General features: G+C 41.7%; 2 protein-coding genes across 4 annotated transcripts; both read left to right on the top strand.

Annotated features, from left to right (window-relative positions):
• The first annotated feature begins 514 nt into the window (after positions 1-514).
• On the top strand, positions 515-13,435 carry ap1b1 (adaptor related protein complex 1 subunit beta 1). Of its 3 annotated transcripts, none has more exons than XM_061278578.1 (22): positions 515-605; positions 1,978-2,038; positions 2,278-2,383; positions 2,471-2,606; positions 2,728-2,973; positions 3,048-3,238; positions 3,332-3,553; positions 3,672-3,792; positions 3,896-3,991; positions 4,349-4,464; positions 5,308-5,473; positions 5,788-5,886; positions 5,981-6,240; positions 6,378-6,579; positions 7,305-7,334; positions 7,410-7,547; positions 7,630-7,775; positions 7,855-7,984; positions 9,652-9,736; positions 10,003-10,089; positions 10,468-10,622; positions 12,529-13,435. In XM_061278578.1, exons 2-22 carry the CDS (start codon positions 2,002-2,004, stop codon positions 12,601-12,603), a joined length of 2,844 nt encoding a protein of 947 aa, XP_061134562.1. In that variant the 5' UTR covers positions 515-605; positions 1,978-2,001; the 3' UTR covers positions 12,604-13,435. The 3 variants fall into 3 exon arrangements, with proteins under 3 accessions (XP_061134562.1, XP_061134563.1, XP_061134564.1); XM_061278579.1 differs by having other exon boundaries at positions 575-640; XM_061278580.1 differs by lacking the exon at positions 515-605 and having other exon boundaries at positions 2,011-2,037; positions 2,276-2,383.
• Positions 13,436-15,106: 1,671 nt separating this feature from the next.
• On the top strand, positions 15,107-27,140 carry rasl10a (RAS-like, family 10, member A). The gene is made up of 4 exons (XM_061278985.1): positions 15,107-15,407; positions 15,789-16,155; positions 23,479-23,603; positions 25,453-27,140. Exons 2-4 carry the CDS (start codon positions 15,940-15,942, stop codon positions 25,721-25,723), a joined length of 612 nt encoding a protein of 203 aa, XP_061134969.1. The 5' UTR covers positions 15,107-15,407; positions 15,789-15,939; the 3' UTR covers positions 25,724-27,140.
• Positions 27,141-27,636: the final 496 nt, after the last annotated feature.

Below are 27,636 nucleotides of genomic sequence, written 5' to 3'. Positions count from 1 at the left end.
TGCAGGATAAAGTGAAAACAAAATGACACAATACTATTAAATATCATTTTAATCATACTATCATGCATAACCACACAATCTGCATTCCTACATTATTGTAATGTAATCGTTCTGTATCGTCACGTGCATAATTCACTACTCGTGGGTCAGAAGGAAAAAAAAAAAAGCATTTTGAACGCAAGGTCAATAGCCCTTTCCCAGGTTGGCCTCATCCAGTTACAAAAAAAAATGAAGACCAATAAAGATTTTTACACTGTACACTACTACATTTACTCATTACTCGTCTACTTTTTGTTGTTTTTAACTTTAGCAGCACAAAGCAACTGGATGATTATCACGTTGTGCTGTCTCATAGCCATTCTCACCGCTTAAAAACCTTTAAGTCAGTCAAGGCTCGGGCTACGTAATTTAAGCGGTCCAACAAACTAAAAGCAATATCTGCACAGTGCTACAATAATAAAACCGATTCCCCATCAGCGGAACCATACTTAGAGATAACTCCGTATGTTTACAAACGATCATTTTGTGAAAAGACGGAAGTGGGAGGAGACGAAGGCAAACATCATCATCATAAGCAGCACAGAGCTCTTTCTACGCCTGTCAAGGTAAGGTGCATCGCCAAATTCATGGTCTTTACAGTGTGAGTTTAAATCCAAAGTGCGCACTAATTCGCTGTGTAACTTCTAAAATAGGCCGACAGATTAAGATCTTAACCATCCCGGCAAAAGCTCCCTTAATCTTGTGCTTAGAAGGTCATGTCTCAGCTGAGCTCGCTGAAGTAGTGGCTAGCTGACACTGACAGTCGCACCGTAGTAGCAGCTAACGTTAGCATTTAGCAACTCTTTCATTCATCTGACTGATAAACATGCAGGAATGGGCCAACCAACTATGCGTAAGTAGTTGGCAAAAGAATGCGACTACACGAATAACCAGGAGCACATGTTTAAGAAACTTGTCGGTTCAAATTGTTCTCTTTTTTTTAAGTCTGCACCTTGCTGGATTATCGTCCGTCTAGCCTGCTATGCTATGGTGTTGATGCGATGCTAGCAAACATTTTAGTGCCATTTCTAGTTCGTTTAACCGAGCGTCAGTCCGCGTCAATGACACGCGGCGCTGGTCTGAAAATTACCAAAACGTGCCATAGCAGTTTGGAGTCAGTTTGAGGTGTTATTTCGTTATAAATCGCTGCTTGGTAAAGTAGCTAGCTTGTCAGTATCATTTGGTCAACTTGAGGCCAGTAGCCTCTCTTGACGATGACTATTGGCTCGAGCTAAATAAATGACGCCAGGATGTCTTTCCCCCCCAAGAATCTTTTATTGTTACACAATACAAGCTTTCCAGCTGTTTGCGTTTCTACTTGTTGCCTTACTTCTAGTGTTTGCAGCTATCGATTATGGGAATTAATACTTCAAAATTGAGTTCGGTTATCTCCAAGTACCATGTAGTATCCTTTTCAACGGATACAATAAGTATATATTTGATATTTCTGAGGAATAAAATGTACCGTCGCCCCCTGCTGTATCGTAGTTCCCTTTTTGCATTTTCACTGTATTGCGGATTTTTTTTTTAAAGTAAATAGCACTTCCAGATCATTCTCAATATCGCAGGCTTTTTCTGTGATTCTGTTTCTACCAAAATATGATAAGCAAGGCCTTATTGTATTTCAAAACACATTATTTGTCATCTGAGCTATTTTGCCTAGTCACCTCCAGCCAACATGAGTTTACGCCAGGATCGTTCTCATTCCTGACAGTCATCATCAATATGGTTGAAAAGATTGTTGACCTAACTTTGAAATATTTGCCTTGTTCAGCAAAATCCATTGTATTCGTATTTTGTTGGCCACGTTGTCTCCCAGAAGGCAGGAAGTCCTTTAATTTCACTGCGCTTGCACTTTTTACTTTTCCCATTGCTTTTGTGGCATGTCCTAACTTGCAAGATAGAGGTTCATCTTTTCCATTTGTTTGCAATTTTCAGGAGAACCGACAATTTGGCTCCAAGATGACAGACTCAAAGTACTTCACCACCACCAAAAAAGGTCTGGTTTCATGTGATTGCTGAGCATTTCAGTTGGTTGTAAATGATTACCTTCTAAACAAACAAACAACAAATAGTTGCATATTGCATTTTGGTTTTATGTGAATCATTGTGCAATTGAAGATATGGATCAAATGTTTTTAGAACTTTAAACATAGCGGTATTTCACCTCTGCAAACTAACTTCAACAATCATAGCTATATTAGGGAAATGATCCCTTGATGTTTTTTATTCATGCAGGTGAAATCTTTGAGCTGAAGGCTGAGTTGAACAGTGATAAAAAAGAGAAGAAGAAGGAGGCAGTGAAGAAGGTGATTGCATCTATGACTGTTGGCAAGGATGTCAGGTAAGCCACTGATGATCGACCAGGTTGATGCTTGCCTCCCATGTTCACCCTGCGCTCACTCACATTGACATGTTATCATCTTTGCAGTGCACTCTTTCCAGATGTTGTGAACTGCATGCAGACAGACAACCTGGAACTGAAAAAGTTAGTCTACCTCTATCTGATGAACTATGCCAAGAGTCAGCCAGACATGGCAATCATGGCTGTCAACACCTTTGTTAAGGTACATAACCATAAATTGTCTAATCTATTTTTTCTAATGCAATTGGGTATTGCATACTAAAACAGCAACATTAATTGACTTTTGATTTTATATATACATATATTTTTTAAAAACTATCCAGGACTGTGAAGACCCAAATCCCCTAATTCGGGCCCTGGCTGTTCGCACCATGGGCTGCATTCGCGTGGACAAGATCACGGAGTACCTGTGCGAGCCTCTGAGAAAGTGCTTAAAAGACGAAGACCCCTATGTGAGGAAGACCGCAGCAGTGTGTGTAGCAAAACTCCATGATATCAATGCACAACTGGTGGAGGATCAAGGCTTCCTGGACACCCTCAAAGACCTTATCTCTGACTCAAACCCTATGGTACAACTCCATCAGACCAACATGGTAGTCAGAGATTGGCCGCATATTAACACTGATCCTGCTTCAATGTTCAGGTGGTTGCAAACGCAGTGGCGGCGCTGTCAGAAATTGCAGAGTCTCATCCCAACAGCAATCTTCTGGACCTGAACCCTCAAACCATCAACAAATTACTGACAGCTCTTAATGAGTGTACGGAGTGGGGACAGATCTTCATTCTGGATTGCCTGGCCAATTACACACCTCGAGATGACCGGGAATCCCAAAGGTAAGTGGATTGCACTGCAACCACTATTTCATTTCCTCTTTCCCTACCCTATTTTTTGAACCCTGAACCCCTTTTTTTTTTTTTTCAAATCAGCATTTGTGAGCGCGTCACTCCACGGCTCTCCCATGCAAACTCTGCCGTGGTGTTGTCTGCTGTAAAAGTTCTCATGAAGTTCATGGAGATGTTGCCTAAAGACCTGGACTATTATGGAACCCTGCTGAAGAAGCTGGCGCCCCCACTTGTGACTCTCCTCTCTGCTGAGCCCGAGTTGCAATATGTAGCGCTACGGAACATCAACCTCATCGTACAAAGACGGTAAATGTGTCAACTGTCTTTTTGTAATGTCCATATACATATAAACCAAGATGGCCTTTGTACTGTAGTTTTGGTTTACATGTTTTGAATGATAAAATGATAAATGTTGACCTTTCAGACCGGAGATCTTGAAGCATGAGATGAAGGTTTTCTTTGTGAAGTACAACGACCCAATTTATGTCAAACTGGAGAAACTGGACATTATGATCCGCTTGGCGTCTCAAGCTAACATCGCCCAGGTATACTAACAATAACTAAATAAATTTCCATACCATCCAGTGGGAAATGTATATGTTCTGGACAATAGTGCAGCCTCCTGATGATTCATCTGTCTTGCTGCAGGTGCTTGCTGAGTTGAAGGAGTACGCCACTGAGGTAGATGTGGACTTTGTCCGTAAAGCTGTCAGGGCCATCGGACGCTGTGCCATTAAAGTGGAGGTGAGATTGTAGTCTGTAAATGACACTTTGTACAAATGCAAATATTGAGTGCAAAAAAAAAAGCATTATAAAATTGAATATTTGCAAATTATTGTATCTTTATTAAATTTTACTCATCTCCCCAAATTCAATGCAATTGGGGTTTGTAGCGTCTGTAGGGCAGCTATAAACATTTAATTGAGAGGTTTGAGTTATTTTAGGTATATTAAAAAATCCTCTTAGCAACCCTGATAAAATGACAATTGCTGTAATAATTGCACGGAATTATTATTCATGTTGCCGGTGAGTGATCATACTGTAAATTGTGTAATGGAAGTGTCATGCTTAATAATGATTTTTGTTTTGTTTTGTTACTAGCAATCTGCAGAACGCTGTGTCAGTACCCTTCTTGACCTCATCCAGACAAAGGTCAACTATGTCGTGCAGGAAGCCATTGTGGTCATCAAGGATATCTTTCGCAAGTACCCTAACAAGTAAGTAACCCTAATGCATCAAATGCCAACTCAGTTGCTCCGCTTTACCTTCAGGGCACACAAACATTTTTAATATTAACTCAGTTGACAGTTTTATTGGATGTGTTTTGCATGGAAATAGGCTGTCAAAATCAGATACGTATTGTTATTAAACATGAATCATTCATACCTGCAGAAAAGAAATCTAGCCTTGTAGGCAATTTGGATATGCTCTTGTATTTGGTGTTACTCGGCCACAAAAAAAGTGCATTAATTTAACTGAGAATCTGCTTTAACAGACAACCACTTCTCCTATAATAAGCCTGCTAAATTGAGGTCCACTAAAGGTGAAGGAATCAATTCACAGCAGCTGCAAAAGGTCACCATGAAACATCAAAGACTACCTGTCTGGTCACGTTTCATGTGTTGGCGAGTCTGCTGTCCATTTTCCACACCGTTGAGATGTTAGTCACGCCTGTTATTGCAAGTCAAACTCTTGACATTGTGATGCATTTACATTTGTTTGATATTCGGCTCATGCTGATAACAATAGAAGAGCAACCAACAAGGCTACACAGTACTGTGGTACCTCAATTTGGGAGTGACTCGACTGGAGTTTTTCCAAGATTTTTGCAGGGAGAAGCGGGGCAATTCAAGCTCAAATTTCAATTACTCGTGCCAGATGGTGGCACAAAACTTCACAAGCAACACTGAACATAAAACACAAACTTCATGAATCAATTAAACAGCGAACATCCAAACTCGCAGGCATATATTCTTTATCCTCCTTGGAAAACAACAAACCATTTTCTTTCTTTCATCAACAAAAGAGCTCTTGTCTTCTGTATTTGTTCCATTCTTCAGGTACGAGAGCGTGATTGCCACTTTGTGTGAAAACCTGGACTCGCTAGATGAGCCGGAAGCACGTGCGGCCATGATTTGGATCGTGGGGGAGTATGCTGAGCGCATTGACAACGCTGATGAACTTCTTGAGAGCTTTTTGGAGGGTTTCCATGATGAAAGCACTCAGGTGAGTTGCATAGAATGCAAGCTCATGACCATTTTTGTCGATATGCAACCACCGGGCCTCACTCTCACGGATGGGAAATTGGATTCGATTGCTTTAATTGCACCCTGTAAAGTCTTACCGGCTAGTGTGTTTTAGATTTATTAGAAACCTGAGCAGTAAGGTGAGTTTATTGCAGTGTGCATGAGGCAGTTGTTTGAAGATCAGACAGAAAGATTCAATCTTAATGGTTAACCTGGGGCAAAGTATTTCAAGTAATTGTTGGGTGCTTTTAAACGGTCTTATTTCTATTTACGTCTATTCATTATGTGCTACAGGTCCAGTTGCAGCTTTTAACAGCCATTGTGAAGTTGTTTCTCAAGAAGCCGACAGAGACCCAAGAGCTGGTCCAGCAGGTCCTCAGTCTGGCTACTCAGGTAAGAGCAAACCAGTTCCATGCCAGTCATGCTACTGCTCTCAACTGGATGGACATGTAGGCGTTAAAGTTTCCCCAATTTTGTCTTTGTCCAGGACTCTGATAATCCAGACTTGAGAGATCGTGGCTACATCTACTGGCGTCTGCTCTCCACTGACCCAGCGGCTGCTAAGGAGGTGGTTCTTGCTGAGAAGCCTCTGATCTCAGAGGAGACTGACTTGATTGAACCCACTCTGCTGGAGGAGCTCATATGCCACATTGGTACTCTGGCCTCCGTCTATCATAAGCCGCCCAGCGCCTTTGTCGAGGGCAGCCGTGGCGTTCAGCACAAAAGACTTCCTGGCAGTGCTGGATCGTGAGTCACTTTACTCTGTTCTTTTGATTCTGTTGCACCGTTTGCTTTTGCTTCTTACAGTTTTAAAAGTATAAATACTTTATCAAGTCTCCTTCCAGCTGACTGACTTTTGCCTTTCCTCACTCTCTTTCCGCCAGCGGTGAAAACGTGGAGAGCCCAGACACAGGTTCTGCTGTCGTTGCTTCTGAGGCCTCCCCTGCCGTCATCCCATCCCAGGACCTTCTGGGAGATCTGCTCAACTTAGACCTGACACCTACGACCACAACTGGACCACCACCACCACCCTCTGGGATGCAGATGGGAGCGATGGACCTTCTTGGAGGAGGACTGGATAGCCTGGTAAAGCCTGTCAACAATTATTTTAATTTTGCAGATGTTTTTCCCTCTGCCGTCTGTGCTATTTGTCCTTCATACTATTATACTTTAATTTGCTGTCTTTCTAAAAATTATTTTCACAATGTTTTTCCTCCTTTGTTCAATGCTGGACCTGCAGATGGGGGATGAGTCTGAGCCGGTAATGACAGTGAGGAGAGGGAACATTTTTAAGCATTAAAATTAATTTGTCCACATGCATAATTTCTTTTCTCACCTTTTGCCTATTACCGAGATATAAAGTTACACCAAGAGCCCCATCTCTTTGTTTTACCTGCGGGCTCTGCAATCTGTTTCATCTTTCCATCAGCCACCCGTTCCCCTGCGGACAGACACTCCTCAGTCACTGCAGCCCCCCCATCAGTCCCCATCGCCCCCAGATTACAGCCCCACTGAGGTTGGTCCAAAGGACCTCCCCAACGAGAGAGTAGAAGGCACACTTGTCCCGATGTACCACTGTGACCTCCCACAATAGTTTACAGTTGTCATTGTTTGATGTCACCTTCTACTACGTTCACCACCGTTAGTTAGCAATGTATATTCAGCTGTCCTTGTATGCCCAGTAACATGTTTAATGTGACGCACCTAGTTCCCATGCTTAGAGTTCCTCACCCATCCTACCTCCTCAAAACAGCACATTAGCACTTTATCTTTCACAAGTCACAAACTTATTTTTTTTATTTCATTTCCAGCTTGGCGGAGACCTTGGAGGAAGTCCCGCTGTAAGTTGTTGTAATTCACCTCAACCTTTGAGCAGCTTTGCATCCATTCATTGACTTTTGCTTTGTGACCTGCAGATGACAGCTGGCTTTGGTGCTCCGCCCACTGCTGGACCACCTTCTTTCACCGCCCCTGTAAGTGGGGGTCTTGATGACTTGTTTGACCTCGGCGGTGGAGTTGGTATGCCGATGGGAGTTTATGTACCTCCTAAAACGGTAAGTTTAAAGAATAAGTGCTGTTGAATGACTTGGGAATACCTCTGGGCTTGTTATTGATAGAAATGTTGTTCTCTTCTAGCTTTGGCTTCCAGCTATGAAGGCTAAGGGTCTAGAGATTTCAGGCACTTTTGGTCGTCGAGCTGGGGTCGTTCAAATGGAGATGACCCTCACAAATAAAGCAATGAGCGTCATGACTGATTTTGCCATTCAGTTCAACAGAAATAGGTAACACCGTATTAGTTGGATGTTAGCAGTGACTGCACATTTCTGTCATTGACACTCTTTTGCTCCTCTCCGGCTTTAGTTTTGGTCTGGCTCCAGCTGGTCCTCTCCAGGTTCTTACTCCAGTTAGCCCGAACCAGAGTATTGAAGCGGTCCTTCCTCTCAACACTGTGGGGCCTGTCATGAAGATGGAGCCTCTTAATAACCTGCAGGTAACACACTCAAATTGTGTTTACTTCAGATAAGGGAAGACTGCATGTTTATTTGCTAGATCAAGGATGGGCAACTTAAATGATGGAAATATGGACAAAGTAAATGCTGGCCAGCGAATAGTGAAAATCTGTATCCTGTATAATTGACAGCTATTGAAATGCACTTGGATAATATTCAATATGTTTTCCGCAGAAATAGGGTTGGCTCTTCAATAAAAGAAACTAAATAATGCAGAGATGTTATTGCCTGATCATAAAAACTAATCTGAACAGTGGCCTTTGCATTTCATTTAAATATGTCACGTGTATTTAGGGTTGATATTGAAAACTAACTTATGTCTGCCCAAATTTATAATCATTATAATAATACGTTTTCTCAAGATTGCTGTACATCGAGGACATTAAATAAAATCTATCCCTGCATTTTTTTAATTACTTTATGTATGCCTCATGCTTAAATGTGAAGCACCAAAATATTTTGTGGTTCATGTATTTCTGTTCTTTTTTTTCATTTTTATTAATGTGATCATGGGGTTAGTCCTATTAGCTGCTTAACAATGTCGCTGAAATGTTTTCTTTCAATAAAAACAGTAGCCCCCACACGATAGCATTATACAGTAATAGTTTGAAGCAGGAAGAATAGCAGATGGAACAGTAGCTGTCGAAAGAAGACTAAAAGCTTCTAGAGGTGGGGGGGGGGGGCGGCAATCATCAATAGTCATGCAACACGTGGCTCTTTTATTTCTTTTTGCCCTTCTCTGGCTTGCTACTCTACTTTCATGGGCACCACACTCTAGTTTGACATCCTCTCAGATATATATATATGTTTTTTTTTTCTGAAGCGTTTTTCATTCTTTAGTGCTGATGGAAGGTAGCATCCCAGAATATTATTTGGAGTACTCTTTAAACCACCGATAAGTAGTTTCTGTTTTTATAGCATCCTCACTGGCTGAAACCTTTTATGGCAAATGTGCACATTAAAGAGGAAAAAAGCTTCAGTGTCTTTGGAGAGAAGCATTGTGACTGCAGGCTTTTCATTATTAATCATATTCACCCGCTGGGTTGAGCGGGGTGCCAAACCCTCAAGTGATCAGTTTAGCTAAGATAGCAGATTGCTTCATTAACTGCAGCCTCATTGATCATTTATCAGCACTTCTTCTTTTTCCTTTTTTTTTTTTTTTTTTATCTCACTGACTTTGTGTTAAAATGTCCCTCTGTTATTCATGTAGGTGGCCTAGCAACTTGTGGTAACAGCTGACACTTGACAAAAGTGGCTTGCCCATTATGGATCTCAAGTTCTAAATAGTCCCATGATGGCTGGGTGTTTGGAAGCCAGCGATGTAATGAAATGGGGGTGTCTGATTTACTGAGATTCCAAATAGAAGCTGCACTGCCTCAGAATAAAATATATTTGTTATTTTTCTTCTGTAAGCTACATAAGGTCATCAGAATGGGAAGGGTGATCAAAGATTGAACAGTATTAGAAGAAATCCATTTTTAAGGCAGAAAAGGTCACTGCAAGATGCTCCACTCTTGTGAATAAATTTTGTGCTAATGTGACGAGGTAGAAATGACTGTACGGGAATATTTTGTACGGCACTTGACAAGTGGCAATTATTTTTGTGTTGTTTTCTTCCCCCCCATCTTGAACACGGCTGGTCTCTTAGGTGGCCGTTAAGAACAACATTGACGTCTTCTACTTCAGCTGCCAGTACCCCATCAGCATGCTCTTCGTAGAGGACGGCAAGATGGGTGAGTGATTTTGCCGCAGCTCTTCACTCAATGCCCTCAAATCCATTTAATGTAGCTAAGGCCAGCATCTGTCAGGAAGAGCCCTTAAATCATAGATTAGATGTGATGTGGGGGTTCATATGCACTTATCTACATCTTGTGCGTGTTTAAATGTGTTGCTGCTAGATCCAAAACAGAGTATCTCCCATGCCTTGTTTGTTTAGCGATATTGTCTCATTAGCACAAAAACGTTGGCCTTACCTTGTACCTTGGTTTTTTATTTGCAGAGCGACAGGTGTTCCTTGCCACATGGAAAGACATTCCGAATGAAAATGAGTCCAAGTTCCAGCTCAACGACTGCCATCTTAATGCAGGTGAGAAAGACTTTGACGTCGAGCGGTGTCTCACATCATATAGCGTAACAAAGATGAAATTCATTTGTAGTCATTTGAAGCAAATTGTATTTAGTGACAATTCATGAGCTTCAATCCCTATTTGTGTTGGATAATTTGGTTTTATGCAAGCAGCGGAGGAGCTGAGCTGGAGAAGGAATGTTAATGACCGCTTAATGGATATTTTCCCTCACGGATAATTCACAAGTGTGAGCCAAGAAAATGACGCTTTTGCAGCCTAGTGCATCACATCAAGTCAGAGCCTTTGGACGACTATTTTTTAGCAAATCATTGACTAGATTTGTAAATCCTGACATGCGGTCATATTGTGGTTCAGATGACTCTTTGTTTTTTTCAAAGATGCGGCATCAAGTAAACTGCAAGGCAGCAACATCTTCACCATAGCTAAGCGAACCGTGGAGGGTCAGGACATGCTGTACCAGTCCATGAAACTCACCAATGGAATTTGGGTGCTGGCTGAACTCAGGGCCCAGGCAGGAAACCCCAACTACACGGTGAGTTCACACAGGGTTTCGAAACCTTTTCAGCTTTAATGTAACATTTAATGATTCACAACAAGAACATCATGCCACCAACTCGATGGTGGTAGTGCTATGGTCGAAGCCTACTTTGCTACTTCAGAACCAAGATTCTATGATTGACCAGCAAATTGCTGAAGGCATAAAAAAAAATGAAGGTTTTGGAGTTGAGTCAGATTGAAATGCTGTGGCATGATCTTATAAAGGCTAAAAGTGGTGTGTGTGAGATTTTTTTTTTCCCCCCCATCATTTGATCTCACCCAATATTGATCTCAAAACATCCAAGATTTTCCCAACCCCAATTTGAAAACTTAAAGTATTTGAAAGTTCAATTTGAGTAGTTTCTGCGATGTCTGTCTGACTTTTTCTTTCTAGTTATCACTGAAGCATTTCTATTGACCGGAATATAATTATATCCTTTATACCTTTTGTATCTCTGCCGTAGTGTAAGACTAGAAAACAAACAAATTGTTGAGTAGAGAAGGCAGACATGATTAGTGCAGATACTGATGTGCAATAATGAGTGAGTAGAAGGAAAGAGAGACATGCGATGATTGTTCTATGACATATCAATAATAGGTTGTGTGTGTTTGTTTTGTGACCTTGCATGTCTGAACTTGTCTCAGCCTTGATGGATCATGTTTGGCTTAGACTTTCTGGATGATGGGTCCTGAATGACAACCTTGGCGCGACCTCAACCCTCTCATCTTTTTGTTTCTTCCGTCTCCACTACTCCGTTTGACACCTCGTTGTTCTTTTTCAGTAATGTGAATAAATCAATTCACCTATGTTATTAGGTAACAAACAGTGGTTAAAAAAAAAAAAAAATTCAAAGTCATCCCTGTGAAAAGTTACTCGTGTGGAAAGGCTAGTGATTTTTCCTTATTTACTGGTGAGACTCGGGCTGAAGTAAAAGCAGGTTTAAATAATTGATAGGTTTTTTGCTTTTAATATATGCTGCTAACCGTTTGCATTTTATGATTATGCTCTCGCTGTCTTATGTTGAGACTCAGCAGTTTGTGGGCGTTGATCTATGTGTTTATGTTAAAAGCAAAGATGGTGCTCCTTGTTCACTGTTCTGTGACCACGTCGCTTGCCTCCTAGCTGCTGGCTGCTTGCACTTTGTTCATTGGCATGACACGCTGAAACCACAACGGCGGGAGCTATTTTTAGATGAGAAGGAGAGCGAGGCCACTGCGTATTTTCTGGCCCACGTTGCACTCTGGAAGAAAATATGTTAACACTAATTGGTACAACAGTTGAACACAGACGTGAAATGGTTTCACTTTAGCAGCTTTCCCGCTAAAGAAGTAACTTAATTGGCTTCAGTTCTCCCGTGACACGTAACTTCTTGGCCTAGCATATTTTAGCCTTGTCCCAGTTCTGCACCCCACGTCTATACTAGGTTTGACTAGGATTGACTGACTTTAAACATTCTCTGTCTAACCCCCGGAGGAAAGAAGGAAGAGCAAAAAAGTGATTTGAGCTCAGTCACTCACTCCTATTTTACCTTAGTTTGATTGTGATTGGATAATTCTGAACATGGCCCTATCCCCAATTATAAGAGGGTGTCTAACTTATACAACCACATTAATGCAATTCTTTTGACCTCCTCTTTTGAATATGTATCATTTTGTTGTTGTTGGATTTTTGGGGGGACTTAGATAGGTCATGTTAATGGTGGAATAAATTTAGAAATGATTTATTCTGTTTTCAATATAATATGTCCAAAAATCCTATGTGTGAAGAGTGTACAGAATTGTGTCAATTTTAGCCAACCCTGCCCCTTTAACCTAGTGATGAAAGAAATATGGAACCTTCTACTATAAATGCACATCAACACTTAAAACGTTGTTAAAGACTGCTTTGTGATCTTTCGTAGGTCTCTCTGAGATGCAGAGCCCCCGAGGTTTCCCAGTGTGTGTTCCAGAGCTACGAAGCGGTGCTGAAGAACTGAGAAAGGAGGGGCCAAAGTAAAACAATAAACAGTGATGGGCCAGATGCTGCCGTCTGGTTCTCCTGCCCGTGGACCACGTCACACTGTCATGCAGTGGTTGCTGCAAACTATCTACCAGCTCTTCATTAGTTTTTCCATCGTTTATTGCTCAGTTTAGATTTCTTTTCAACCTGATTGAGTCAGCTTTCTCTAAATGACCCAGCGCATCCAAATGTGCAGGTCTAGCGCACGTGAACTGCAAGCAGATGGTCTTGGCTTCCTCATTAGTGTGTGTGTTTGTTTGTGTTTCTTTCATTTTGACACCATATCTGGACTTTGGATAGACTGAAAGATCCCTCTGAGGTCTATTGTAGTCATTGCATTCTTTGCTTTTTTTTGTTGGTAGATGTCCCTGTGTGTGTGTGTGTGTTTGCATCAGGGCAGCAGAATGTGGGCAACTGTGATGAAGGCTGAACAGGACTAAGTGTAAATGATGAAGGAGACGTTTGTAACACCAAAGTAATGTGTGCATGTTAGTATGGCTGGCTAGGACAGTGCTCGGTTTCTCACCCTTGTACTCCTGAAGATTAATTGAATTGTTTCCATCCCCCCCCCCCCCCCCCCAGTCACTACACTGATGCCCTTTTCATCAGCTCTGCAAGGTGTATACATCTGTCACCTTTTATATCGATTTATCTTGCAGGTGGCTCTCTTACAGGTGTTTGTAGGGACATCTGGTGTTTGAAGAAAAAAAAAAAAAAAGGTAATGCTGAATCAGTTGTTTTTTTGATTGGTTGTCCTTTTGAGTCTCCATCATTCAAAATGGAAATATTAAAATTCTTGATCAATTGTGCTTCGTTACTTTTTCTTCCAGTGCGTTTTAAACCAAAGGTAGTCCCGTTGACGTTCATATTATAGAAAATACAGTGATAGATTTAAGATGACCTTTGTCAATAGATTCCTGTTGGAGCCTCAAGTCAAAGCGGCTCGCCTGGGAGGCCGTTTAAGGTCTGCACCACTCTGAGGGAACGACAACGATTTTAGCCGCGTCGCTTCAAAGAGGGCCACTATGCTACCCTGGGCAATCAAGGTCATAAACTGGTGTATTGACTTCCTTGTCCCTTCAGTCACTGTTGCGACTGTTGTCTCGTCTTTCCGGACAATCAATAAGATTGATCAGGTTTTGTAAGTGCCTGCCTACAGAGGGCATCGCTGAATTGGACACGGACTCCTGCAGTGCAGTGATTGACTCAGTACACCATATACAAGCCTTTATGGGGCCCTAGACTTCATTTGACTGAGGCGTCACCTCTGCATGACTCTACTAATAGGGAACTGTTTTAGGATTTAGATATTTGTCATCTTTTTCACTTCTTTGAATAGGCCAGAGGGCCCCCAAGCAGCCACTTTGTTCTCTTCTGCCTTAGGCCAACCCTGTCTCTATGGAATATTTTCTCAAAGATGTTGAGATTACATCCCATTACATATTCTCAGTCAGTTAGACCACCTGGCTTCCCTCTCAATAACATACAGCCACAAGGCTGTCTTTTCTCACTTATGATTCTGTGAGTAATATTAGAGATTATTGGAGCAAATATCTGATGGCAACCTCAAATATGATGAATATGATTTGTTTTTGTGATAGTTTCATCAGCAGCTCATAGACACCGTGCACTCTGCTAATGACGAGCTTTATTATCAACGTCTTAGCAGCACTTTTTGACCTGGCTGCTTCTGTTAATGAATGACCAAGATTTTGCATGCACTCCACTGCACTGTCCCTGCCGATGCCAAAGTTGTTCCAATTTTCTTATCCAGCTAATATTTTATGAGGAGTGAAGCAGAAAAGAGGTCAACTGCCTCGCACTATTAAACACACTGGACTCAACATTAGATACACCAGAAAAATCGAATGATGTCCAGTCGAGAAGCTGTAGGAGGTGTAGGCTTGTAGACAACAACAATATATTCCATTGGACATATCTTGTGAAAAAGGCGCAAAACCTTAAACAACACTAACAACAACATAAATGCAGGCATTACTGTCTTACCTCGATACCCCAGACTTTAGTAGGCCCCCCTAGCGGTCACTGACTGCGCGTTCTGGAAAAGTGAGTAAGCTCGTGTAAAATATGGATGAGTGGATACTTTTCGTGAAATATTTGTCTGGCAGCGTCCTGTGAGCACCTCGTAAAATACACGGCTTGCCTCAATAAAGTTTGGGACACACTGCATGAGTGGCCACCGAGTGTTAGTAAATTCCAGGCAGGCATGCAGGCAGGTCTCCTTCCAATTTTAAAAGAATGAAGATTTTTACAAGCATCATGGGAGACCTGCGCAAGTGCACATAAAAGTGGATCCGTGCCCATGGTGGGGCTGTGATAAATTGGGCTCATCGTCCCTGCCCTGACCGTGGACCCGCTCTCTCCACTAATCAGTCGTGTCCCTCGGCGAGATGATGTGCACGCCTGCATCTCCGTGACAGCTTCCACACTGAATCACGTGACAGAAGGAGGGAGCGAGAAAGAGAGAAGCTGGTGCCTTATCTGCAGACGCACGGTGCTCGTCAATAGGATGCCATAACAGAAACCACACGCCTGACACACGACTGCGTGGATTATCTTTTTTTTCCCTCTTAATACGACCCAAAGTCGAATGAGTCCATCTATGCCGTCGATTTGAGCAAGAATAATATGTGGAAGACGTACGACAGTGTGTGATTTTAGCACACGTGGAGCGCGTCTGGGTGCCGTGTGATGGAGGTGCGTGGAAACGGTGCATCGTGGGGATGAAGACACCGAGGGCTCCTGCGCGTCTCGGCCAAGGTCAGATTGGAGCAAGGCTATCATTTTGTCCATGTGGAGGACACCCAAGTGGGGTCCCACAAAGGGGGTCTCTCATTGGGGGGTAAAACAGTTTCTCATCTGTGTCCGAGGGTTTTAATTATTTCATTATTTATCATTTTAGCGCGTGTAAACCGGCCGTAATTAATTCATCATTCGGATTATATTGTCGTCATTAATTGAATTTCATGTATTTTTTAATTTTTTATTTTTTTTTACAAATCTTTCTATTATCCTTGACGACAAATCACAGTATGTATATTCAAATTGTCTTGTTCAAAAGGAACTTTGGTTTACACACGTTTAAAACAACAAATGAAAATGTTTTTCTGGGTTGTTATTTGTGTCCCTCCCACTCCACAGGACGCTTTTACAGAGAACACAAATCTGCTGGCTGCCTGGATTATTTGTTCGGCCCTCCAGCCTGGAGCTGTAACTTGGCTCTCTGTGATCCACGAGCGATAAATCGAGCTTGACTTCCGGGTGTCCATGGTGTTGACCCGGGGCGCCAGGAATGGTGGAGACGCTGAGTATCGCCGTCATCGGTGCTCCCGGAGTGGGCAAAACTTCGATCATTCGCCAGTTCATCTACAACGACTTCTCCGAGGTGTACACGCCGACCCGTTCTAGATATGTGTACCGACCCTCCGTCATCCTCAACGGGAGCATGTACGAACTGAAGGTCCTGGACGTCCCTCCGATCTCCTCCTTTCCGTCCAGCTCCAGTCAGGTAACGCAGCACTCCCTTTTACACTACAAATGCAAACTGTGCTTCAAGTATCAGTACTTGTGTATTTGCTTTTCTGATGACTTTTTACTTTAAATTACCACATTTGCAAACAGGTGTACTGTGTCATTTCCACATCTTTGTCAAAGTAGGCATGTTACTTTTTGCATCCTCCCTCCGTGGGCAGGCGCTACAGTATGCGGAGGCCATGTCCACCCTTTGGCCACCCTCACATCTAGGGAAAGGTTTTGGCCGCGACTTCAGGTTATTTTCGGGTGATTTGGGACGAGGCTTTTCGATCATATGTCATTAAAGGTGATGTCACGCCATTACCACACATAATAAATGAACTGTCTATGTGGCTACTACAGTCACCGTAAATGTCTATTTTATGCCCGACGAGTGGGACTAAATTAAAATAAAGTAAAATCAAATATAAATTAATTATTCAAGTATAGAGTCAATCTCTCCCATGAAGTTTGTCTCCCCATCTTCTTATCAAATTTACATATAAAGTAATAATTTACTGTCCAAATCCTCCAATTTCAGAAATTTCACCAGTAATTAGTCAGTTTCCAAATCAAAGGGCATTTGTGTTAAATTGGCCTGTTTGCCAGCTCTCTAGAAAAAGAGATCTGCCACATTGTGAGGGTCATCTCTTGTGTGCATGCTTCTCATTTTTCGCCACAATATTTCAGTTGGAAGTCAGTCGAGGGTCTCGGCTCGGAGTAGTCCCTAGCTGGGCCATGTTTTTTGTTCAGATGAATCCCTTTTGTTGTTGTGACTATATAACCTTGCCTATGGTGCTCCCCTGCTGAGGTGCACTATTGTTTTTCCACCAGCATTTTCATCCAAAGCATTCACCTGCCTCAAAAATACAAAATCTGTTCAATGCTGTTTGAGAAAATCATTGTGCAGCATTTTACAAATCGCAGATGGGACTTCTGCAGTCATGCTATTTCTCCCATGGAACAATGACATCCTTGTACTCAGTTCAGTTGTGTTCACATTGTTAACCGTCAGAGACCACAACACTGATATTATTTCTTTTAGCACACTCAGATGTCCCTGGTCTAGTTGCTATGGAGACACAACTGACTTAACACTTCACTTTGACGTTAAAGTGCCCCCAGTGAGGACAGTTCAGTGTATTGTTATTTATTAACCGTGGTGTGTCTTCTACAGCGTGACTTTGTATGCTTGTAGAAAAAAATGCCCAAGTTAGCTCCTCCTCTTATATCATTATAATTATCCCATTTGTTTTTTCATGCAGCTCTTGTATTGGTATGTGTACCGGTATCTGTCTGCTGGGTCAAGTGCCTAAAATATCCAGCAAATTTCCACTATTAACATCATAGCTTTTTTTTTTCTGAACAAGTACATCTAATCATATCACAACCTGAGATTTTACTGAACAAAGGGTGCAAAAACATCTCAAGTTTGTCCGTGTCTAAGTGCAGGATGTGCACACTAAACCATTTGAGGTGATGGTGTGACTCATGTCCTCGAGAGTACTGTTTTGAAGTGCCAAATCTCCAAGGTCGCCACATTTTGTTGCTTCATAACACCTGATGACAGCGTGGCTCATTTCTCCTGTCGCTTTGGCGACGCAAATACGTAAGTGAGCCTTCTCACCAGCAGACGTGGCTGTCCGCACCGTGTCAAACACACAGAAGTACAAAAGAATTGTCTTGAACAGGTTCAGAGCAGTCCCAGTGCAATGAAAGAAACATTTTGCTTGCAGGAGTTCACTTGAGATTCCTCTGTCTTTATTGCACTAACTTTCTTAGCTTAAATCCCCAGGACCCAAAGTTACTCAACTACATCATGTAATGCGAGAACATCTACAATGTCTAGACAGTCAGAATTCCAATTGGATTCTGAAGAAAAACATGGTCCAACAAAATATAGCAAGATGAGGCAAGTTGCGGCAACGCGGCTCTTGTGCCTTCTGGCTTTCTGCTATCAATTTTAAGTACCGTTTTTTTCCATGTATAATGGGCCCCCATGTATAATACGCACCCTAAAAATGGCATGTTGATGCTGGAAAAAAAGCCTGTACCCATGTATAATACGCACCCAAATCTTGACTCCTACTTAAGTCCGTAAACGTAAAATTATTTCAGAAAAAAGATCATCTTTGGGAACAACCGGATGTTATTCTGCCGGTCAGTATCACTGCACATGCGCTAGCAAACTCGATAGCAAAGAAATGTTTCGGATTTGTGTAGGGTACATTGTGACAGCAAACGAGCAGGTGATCGAGCAAGCGTCTGATACGACAGCATTGTGTTCGTATGGAGCGTGTTTGAAGTGAACAGCAGAGAAGAAAGTGCATCTGTATGATATCCGGATTAAAAAAAAGAAAAAATTGTACCCATGTATAATGCGCACTCCAGATTTTAGGACAATAAATTAGTTAAATTCTGCACATTATACATGGAAAAAAACGGTATTTTATCTTTTTGACACTTTGTTTTTTTAAAATGAAAACTCAGACGTCAATATCGCATCTTGTAGTAAAACACTACACATGTCAACATAAACAAAGCACCTAACTCAATAACACTAATGTGGTACATGAAAAAAAAACGAAGGATCATGGGAATGTACCATTCTGCGGCGAGGGAAACATTTCTATGGCGCCAACTGGCAAATCGTCACTCTTATATTGATTTGCATTAAAAAAAATGCCAGTTTTTGCTCCATGAAAATCACTTTTTTGCAAGGGTAATGACTTCCAGCATTTTACTCTGGCAGTCGGCGACCCAGTAAAAATGGAGCCGGCAGAAAGGCTGATCTCAATGATGCTTAACCCACTTTGAAGAGATGTAAAGGGAGCTGGAATGAGACACGATGAGTGTGCCATGTGTCTGTTGGAGTGCGGGCCACGCTTTGAGTCACACGAGGAGGCTTTTAAGCAAAGCACACAGATGTGTTGAATTATTTCCAAGCAGCATTTCATCCCATTGTGAGGGCGAGCGCGGTCTGTTGTCACTCGCAGCTTTGGGAAGGTGTTCACACACAGAGGAAACCATTAGCTGAGTGCTGCCACAACATTTCTATGAGCAAGATTTATGGGTGCCCCTTGAGCTGCAGCTAACCCACCAGGACTCCAGGGCCTCCCCCCCTACCCCTCTTTATTTTTGTTTATTCTAAGCCGGCTTGTACTAAAGGCTTCTCGCTTCATGCGTTCACATCCTCTATTCCGAAAATCTTAATTGTGTATTTTTTTTTGTGATTTGGAAAATGAAAGAATCTCTGATTATAACATACTGTCTTTTACTCCCTTGTGTCATTTCCAGGTTAAGAATACTCATACCCAATTCCCTTTTGCCACGGTATCAGTTTTTCTGGCCTTGACTTGAATGTACCTAAACAACGAGTTTTGGAATCGATATTCTTTGCCTCAAGAGTGGCAGGAATAAAATAGCAACGGAGGGGATAAAAGGAGTTCAGTGCAGTCAATTAGAAAGGTTGCATTGAATTTAATGGACGCTGCTGAAGGACGACTGACCAAATAGAGTTCTCTAATTTGTCAGGAATAAACTGCATGGTGAGTCAGTGCGCCTCCGTGCTTCAGAGCAATGTCTCACCACTTCATATCTGGAAAAGTGTAAAAAAAAACCAAAAACAATTATTATTGTTTTTCAAATGTGGTTCAAAATTGGAAACAAGGATGATGTCCATCATTCTACTTTAGTGGTGATTGTGTGGAGCGCCTGTCTGCTGCTGATAATATTGACCATTTGCCACAGTACGTCAGTGTGATGCGATAACAGCCTCACAGTTGGCTCATTAATTCCATTTTATTTTGGACACCAGTGTCTGGACATTTGTCTTAGTTTCCTCTGTCCATGCTGTCAGCTTGGAATTACATAATGTTACACGTTATGTAACTTTGAGCCTTCCAAATATGAAACGCTCATCCCTGAAGGGCGTGTGTGTGTGTTTGTGTCTTTGTATATTTGTGCATTTGTGTGAGTACAAATAGTGTATGGGGAGCTTTAAAGGTGCCTCGAGGACACTTTAGTCACAGGTGTCAGGATTAGTGTGCTTAAGTGAGGTGATGGCACACGACTGCGGCAAGTAGATTCTTTTTTCAGAAGAAAAAATCCTGGCAGGGATTACTAGATGCACACCAACAGCTGCAAGAATTGAATAGAAAACAAGAGGATATCCTGAATTAAATTTTTGGAAATCCATCCATCCCTCCGTCCGTCATCATCTGTCCGTCCGTCCATCCGTCCATCCATCCATCCATCCATCCATCCATCCATCCATCCATCCATCCATCCATCCATCCATCCATCCATCCATCCATCCATCAAATCCATCCATCCGTCCTATCCTTATTAGTTCATTTTTGACAGAATTTCCCAAAAGTAGTCCGATTTTGTCATTCTGTGCACAAGTACAACTAATGAGCTATGGGCAATCATCTCTGTATTATGTAAAAGGGTGTGAATTTCTGAAAAGGTTTTGGTCGGACAGATTGAAATATTTTTTATAAGGTCACTCAATAGATTTTAATTGCAAATCTGATTGCGTGACCTAGGGTTGACGCTAATTAGCCGACACCCCTCCCCCAACAGTTTACATGGGTCGACATCTATCACAATGATTCATGGTGGCTCCTTAAATTAGGAGACTTGGACAGTTTTGTCCTTTGTCACTTGCCAGCAGTTGTCAGGGAAACGTGTTGTGTTTTGGCTCTTGAGGAGACAAGGAGGAGATGCTCTTTTTCCTCCCAGAAGACTGTCTCCAAACTCTATCATCTCACTTCACAACCGTGCTCCCACAAGCACATTGTGGCACAAATAAACATGCCCGTACATGCATTTTTAAAAATTCCATTTGACTTGATCAGCAGTGTTTTTGTCTCTTCTTCAAGTCCTTTCCTACCTTTTGTGTCTTGCTCAGCTGCCACTGCCCCTAACGTTCCTCCTCCTCCCACTCCTCCTCCTCCTCCCACTCCTCTTCCTCCTTGTCTTCCACATTTAAAAACAGCACTGGGACCACAAGGAGGATATGCAATGAGAATGAAAGATGCTATTTATAGCTCAGCTGCAACTCAAGTCACTGTGCACCTGACGATTGTCAGATGAGGCCACGCTGTCTTGACATGCTGTTATTAAATCACTTGTGTTCCATTAGTCCGTGTGTGTGTGTTCTCTCACCATGGCGGCCGATGCTGGTGTCAAAAAAAAAAATCAGTGCAATGTCAACAATCAAACAAAGATTTATTGTGTGGTAACTGAGTGCCTTTTCCATCGTCAATGTTGATGGTTTTATATCGGCGTTCTTTAGCTGTGCTCACACTTCCCGACAGTGCTCCTTTTGTCTTTCACCTTTGATGTCGGAGATGTCAGTGATGCATGTTTGCCTCCTTGTTTGAGCAGCCTCATTATCCATCCCTGCAGATGTGTGCCGTGCCTCACACTCTGCCAACCACCCTCGCTCCAATGTCTTTGCATTTTCCATTTTTGCAAGTTACACCAATCCTCGCTCTCGCTCCCTGCCGCCGTTCGGGTGAATGATGATTTTATTTGTTTCTGTGCAGCGTGAAGCCTCATTTTCAACACCGCGGAGAAATTTCACATATTAAAGTTGGGTTATATGGGGTGTTGAAATGGAGTAATATAAATTGCACAGGCGGGAAGAGTGTTGCTAATTAGACTTATCATTGTTTCAAAAGAAGGGGTCAAATGCTAATCAGAAGCATGAAATGAAAATATGGATTTATAATCACCACCTTGATGCGTGATTCTTTTTTTAGCGCTGTGGCTTACAGACACGTCAGAGAAAGCAAAACCTCCGTTCGAAATAATGATTGCACATCATCATCAACAACAATCATTTTTTATTCATTTTCCAAAGTAAAAGCAAATATTTGCAAATGTCTTTTTCTGAAAACATAATCTGCCTGCTTTTGTGTCAGATCTCAGAACATTTATTAAGAACCAGGTAATCAGAGGATTTTGCTCATTTTAAATTTAACAAGTTCTCTTCATCAGTTATCAAGAATATGTATTTATTCATTTGATAATCGATTAGCTGTCGATTAATCGCTGCGGCTCCAAAACCAACATTTTGAGGGAAGCGCATAGAAACAAATGAAATGAACTATACAGAATTTTAAAAAATGGACCTCACCATTAAATCCTTTTAGCGGTCACATTTTAAGTCAAATAGGTCCTGACACACGTTTCATATTTAATGCTTTGCTCAGTGCCAATAAATGTTAAAATTTCACGCAAAAAGTGGCAGCCTAAGTTCATGATGGTCACCAGCTCTTATAAAAACCAACCTTGATTTCTTTCACGGGGTTATCTTGCCCATCTTCTAGGATGTTATCTCTAGGCTGGGTTTCTTTTCTCATTTCCCCTTGGAAACAAGCCTTCACATCACAGCCCTTGAAAGTCCTCTCTCTTTCCATCTCCATCTTCCAGCAAGAGTAATCAAATTCAATGAGTTGGTTATAGGTTGGTGACAAGATCAGGACAGCGCTATGAATATAATGTGGATGAAGACTTTATACTATAATTTGTTATGTACAGGGTCATTTTCATATACTACTGTTATTCACATCATTAATAATTGAAAGACAGTTCTTTAAATTTCTGGTCTATACCGTCTTGTCTCTCATTATGGACACAATTATCTTTTGAAGTAATTCAAATACTACTGAACTGAACTCCTGTCACTCAAATTAATTGATTTCAAAATCAATTTCAGTGGGGAATGTCTTCACCATTATTCACTAATTTATATGAAAAGGACTTGTAAAATAAAACAAAAAAATTCCATTCTCCTGCTTCGTGTTTTCATTCATTTTGTGTTATTCATTTTGTGTTGTCGCTTCTCTTCCTCGGTCCTTGACGGCAGACACTCGCCATGTCTTATGACTTTGCCGTGGGTCATCAGCCAGTCATTTGGAATATTAAAACAAAAAATCCTATTCATTGATTGTCGGACACAAATATAGCGTGATTATGATGCCAACAAGTAAAATATAAAGAGCACTACAAATGAAGGTGATAAACATCTGCCTGCTGAACTGTAGCTTTCTTGCATTATCAGTTTGAATTGCAGTCAAGGGAAATTAGTTTTTATGAACCACTGTTTGCCACAGAATTTCAAAACGCTGTACATTACATTTGATTTGGTCTATCTTAAAATGCACTGAACGTTTTGAGATAAAATGCAGCTCAGTCAAGTAATCAAATTTGTTGTTGTCCTTTGGATTTACTGAGACGAACTTAGACACATTTCTGTAGCTTCATGTCTAAAACTAAGCCTTCTTTTTGTATTTGTGTCTTCCAGGAGTGGCTGGATTTGCGTTGCAGAGGCGTTCGCAACGCCAACGCCTACATCTTGGTGTACGACATCTGCTGCGTGGAGAGTTTTGAATATGTAAAGATGATCAGGCAGCAGATAGTCGAACACAGGTATGGTCAGCAGCACTACTGCCAAGCAACTTGTTAACGATCACGCTAATTTTGCAACAGCATCGCAGTAGCTTGCTGAACATTTCACCGACGAGACCCCAAAGTTTTCAATAACCACCTTTGTGACAGCGTGACAGTGATTGACAGGCTGCAGCGGTAATATATCTTTTAATTCAGCAGAATCTCCCAGCATCTTGACAGTTTTGTCTTGGCATTTGTTACGTTGCCACATTTGAAAGGCCTCAAATGTGACGAGATTGACACCAAGATGACTTTTTGCGTATATTCCTGCTGGTAATGGGCAGCAGATGTGCTAAATCGACATAGTGAGATGAAGATAATATTATACAGGGTACATTTTGAAAGGTATAATAGCTGACTTTATTTGCTTTGTATGACTCCATGCAGCCATCTTAAGTTCTGCATGTGTTAGTGTGAAGCTTTATGGTCTGTGTCATAGTAGCTCTTTAAACCATAGCCGGAAAAAAATATGCATGAGGAACGGATATCGGAGAAAAGTATACGTTCAGATCTGGCGGTTTCTATTAAAAATAATTCTGCTTATTTGGACAGAAGGCACCGCCATCAGTTATTATTTATTTATTTGATCACATTTGCTTTTCTTCAGTCCACTGGCATGAAACCACATTGTCGTACACTTGACACATCTTGTTCCACTTGCAGCCATGTGTAAAGAGTCTGTAGAAAGGAGAAAGATGCTGTGATTACTGCAATGTGTTTTTCAAGTCAAATTTCACCTCACTCTATTGAAGTCTCGGATTGCGTTTTCCGGTGTGTTGAGCTATCGTGCCATCTGTCCTGTCAGATGTGCTAATATGCCAGTCTTTGTCACAACTGAGGCGTGCTGTAACAAAGAGAAGGCCTTATTAAGCCTTGAAAGAGGATCAGATAAGTTGTTTGAACTGAAGCTGTCACTTGGTCTTCACGCACTGTAATTTAACTAATAGAATATTAAATGCATTATCCTGTACATGATCTTATTCACCTTGTTTTTATAAAAAAAATGATCAGGTCTGCCTCGCTTACTGTAATTAAAATTGGCAATGCTGTTTGAATACTGCAATTTGCTGTTGTCAAGGACAAAAATCTAGGTGCACCTTGCAAGTTTAATTTATTCAATGACTGTGCTCTTAACTCAAAGTGTTATATCTGAAATAATTGTTCAGTTTTGGGTATTTTTAATAAGAGAAACGTCACTCGACAATATTGTATATCATAAAACAACAAGAATTAAGCGGCCACCAGGGGGGCATTCTACAGACACTGACGAAGAAGAGTTGCACAACTACTGTAAGCGTCTATATAAAACTTAACTTCCAACCGGGAGATTCAGCCAAATGTTGTCAGCGGACCCTCCCAATGCGACCATAGAAAATAGTAGAATGTATTCATCAGTGGTGGACTCGACTGCCTGACACGCAGGCATTGTTCGAACGACATCTAAAAGATGAAATATCTTTGTTCAGTATTCATACCCATACAAATATTTTTTGGAGGGGTTACAAGGGTATTGTCATCATGATACTTGCTCTATTCAGGAAATGCCTGTAATTGCCGATGTCAACCGGGGATGTTGATAACACTACAATCGTGCCTTAAAAACACTCCCCACACACTCACTAATTTATGCTTACCAGTCACATGCCATTTCTTTTCACACTCCATATTGCTTGTAAGCAATGTGTGGAGTGAGCCAAGAGAGCCCATGAGCTCTAATCCTCCAATCCGCCCCCTCGCACCTCAGAAGAAAGGCAGGCAAAGCTGCAAATAGCTCAGCTTGCACACACCCAGCGTGCACCCACATGCTAATACGTGTCAACCTTTGCAGGGAAGGCAGCAGCAGCGAGGTGCCCATTCTGGTGGTGGGCAACAAAAGAGACCTGCAGCGTCAGCGCTTCATGCCTCGCAGAGCGGTGTCGGTTCTGGTCAAGAAGACGTGGAAGTGCGGCTATGTGGAATGCTCGGCCAAGTTCAACTGGCACGTGGTACTGCTCTTCAAAGAGCTGCTGGGCATCGCCGTGGCACGGGGCCTGCGCCAGAACCACACCTCCATCCGCCTGCAAGGGGCACTGCAGAGGAACCGCTGCACCATCATGTGACCCTCTCACCTCAGCAGGGCAGCAAAGGACTTCTAGATCTAAATGGCTGGAAACTAAATACCCTGTGGCCTCCTGCATTACTGAGCTGATTTTACATCATGAGATTTATCAGAAGCTGCGCTTGCACGATTCCATTCATGGGTCATCCAACTGCTTCCGATTCTCAGTTCACTTTTCTGGCATAAACGTAGGCGGAGTCAATATATGACACACAAGGCCTTGTATTGCATAGACACTCAGGTGTCTGACTCCCTTACTTCGTATTGTGAGGCTTGCCTCGCAGCCTGATTGAAAGGAAGCTATTTTTGTGAGACTCGAAAGTGAGAGGCAGCAATATCGGTTGAGTCTTCCTTTTGAATATGTCTCATTCAGTGAGGGGGAGGAGGTGACTAAGGAACAGAAAAAGATATTTGGTGAGTTCTTCTCAAAGAGTTGGATTAGATATCTTTCTAGAATCAGTAAGGTAGCCTACATTGTCCTGATTTAATGACATTTCCTTTCCTATCCACACAGCACTTAAGATTATGTTTGTTTAGGCAAAGGGAGTTTTATAGTTTTTGGGCAGCGGAAAATGCTGCAGTCGCTTATCGTGATGTACCGTAGGACCCCTGCACAACACCCCACCCCATTTCATCACCCCCCCCACACACACACTCAGTGGCTGATAATGGTATGAATACATTAACGCAAGGGAACGAGGGACCTGCAGGAGTTTGCAGAGCCTCGAAAAAAGGCACGTGGTGCGTGCTCGATCGCTGACATTCAAGCAAGCAGAAGGACGGAATGAGCAAATGAGGAACAGAAGCTTTGTCACAGGAAGGAGCAATAAAATTCCACCTGACCGACAAAGAGAAGACACTGTGTTGTGTTTAGAATCAGTCAATTAAACCATCCACTAATCCACACCTTAAAAAAATGCTGCAGCAGTGCTCCAAGACGTCAACCAAACATTACACAAGACAGACAGAGAGAACGATAATAAAGGTTTCCTAAAAGGCTCTTAACGGTACATGGCAATTTTGTGAGATTTATAGTTTGTGAAAATGGCTCCACTGTTGTACCTAAGAGGAATTTATGGAGTAATTGACTTGCATGCTATTGTTGGCACCGGATCCAACAAGTCAGGTTTTAATTGCACTGATGTGAAAATGTGATACTGTATTTATTTTTTGGTAACATGATTGACCGACTGTGTTGTGAGTTGCAGAGTGGAGTGATTGTTTTACACTGGCATGTGGGAGCATTAGCTCGTGATGTAGTGCTGATTCTTTTGTCAGGTTAGATTGCTATTTTAGTTGTTTTCGTTTTATATTCCAAATTTAAAAATACATGTAGCAGCAACTGCGTGTAGCATGAGTTCTCATCAACAGATTGTCTGTGTATTTCCAAATAAAAAGGGCTACAGATTTGTAACAAACTTGCATTTTGTTTTATTTTGCTAGTGTTGCGATATTTTGACATAATCCGTTGCAACTTTTGACTGCCGTGTGTCCTTCATCACGGTGTGACAACATTTAATCAACAGCGCCATCTAGTGTACAATATGTACTTTTACAGTTATACTGATACAATAGTGACCAAGGCGTTAGCACATCTGATTCACAGAGTTTGCGAGGCATGTTCTTGAGGTGCTTGCATGATTTTTTTCCAGGCAGGAGGTAGTTCTGGAAAGTTAGGATGATTACGGTTAGACTCTAAATTGTCCATAGGTGCAAATGGGTAAAATAGAGGAACATGAACAAACAGCATCCATTAGCCTTAAAATCCACTGGCCCCTAGTGACGGACAGAACAAAAGCCTTTCCATAATAATAATAATAATTATAATAATAATAATAATAATAATAATAATAATAATAATAATAATAATAATAATAATAATAATAATAATAATAATAATAGGGCGGCTCGGTG

The sequence above is a fragment of the Syngnathus typhle genome, linkage group LG5 (assembly GCF_033458585.1).
Source record: "Syngnathus typhle isolate RoL2023-S1 ecotype Sweden linkage group LG5, RoL_Styp_1.0, whole genome shotgun sequence".
Taxonomy (NCBI): Eukaryota; Metazoa; Chordata; class Actinopteri; order Syngnathiformes; family Syngnathidae; genus Syngnathus; species Syngnathus typhle.
Note: the sequence above shows the minus strand (reverse complement) of the source record. Positions and strands in the feature narration are given on the sequence as shown.

Bases quoted from the DNA above. Each gene is read 5' to 3' on its own strand.
- ap1b1 (XM_061278578.1), top strand. From the start codon at position 2,002: ATGACAGACTCAAAGTACTTCACCACCACCAAAAAAG. The intron at 2,974-3,047 runs GTACAACTCCAT...TTCAATGTTCAG, and splicing joins TCTCTGACTCAAACCCTATG to GTGGTTGCAAACGCAGTGGC. The intron at 9,737-10,002 runs GTGAGTGATTTT...TTTTATTTGCAG, and splicing joins CGTAGAGGACGGCAAGATGG to AGCGACAGGTGTTCCTTGCC.
- rasl10a (XM_061278985.1), top strand. From the start codon at position 15,940: ATGGTGGAGACGCTGAGTATCGCCGTCATCGGTGCTCCCGGAGTGGGC. The intron at 16,156-23,478 runs GTAACGCAGCAC...TGTGTCTTCCAG, and splicing joins TTCCGTCCAGCTCCAGTCAG to GAGTGGCTGGATTTGCGTTG. The intron at 23,604-25,452 runs GTATGGTCAGCA...CAACCTTTGCAG, and splicing joins CAGCAGATAGTCGAACACAG to GGAAGGCAGCAGCAGCGAGG.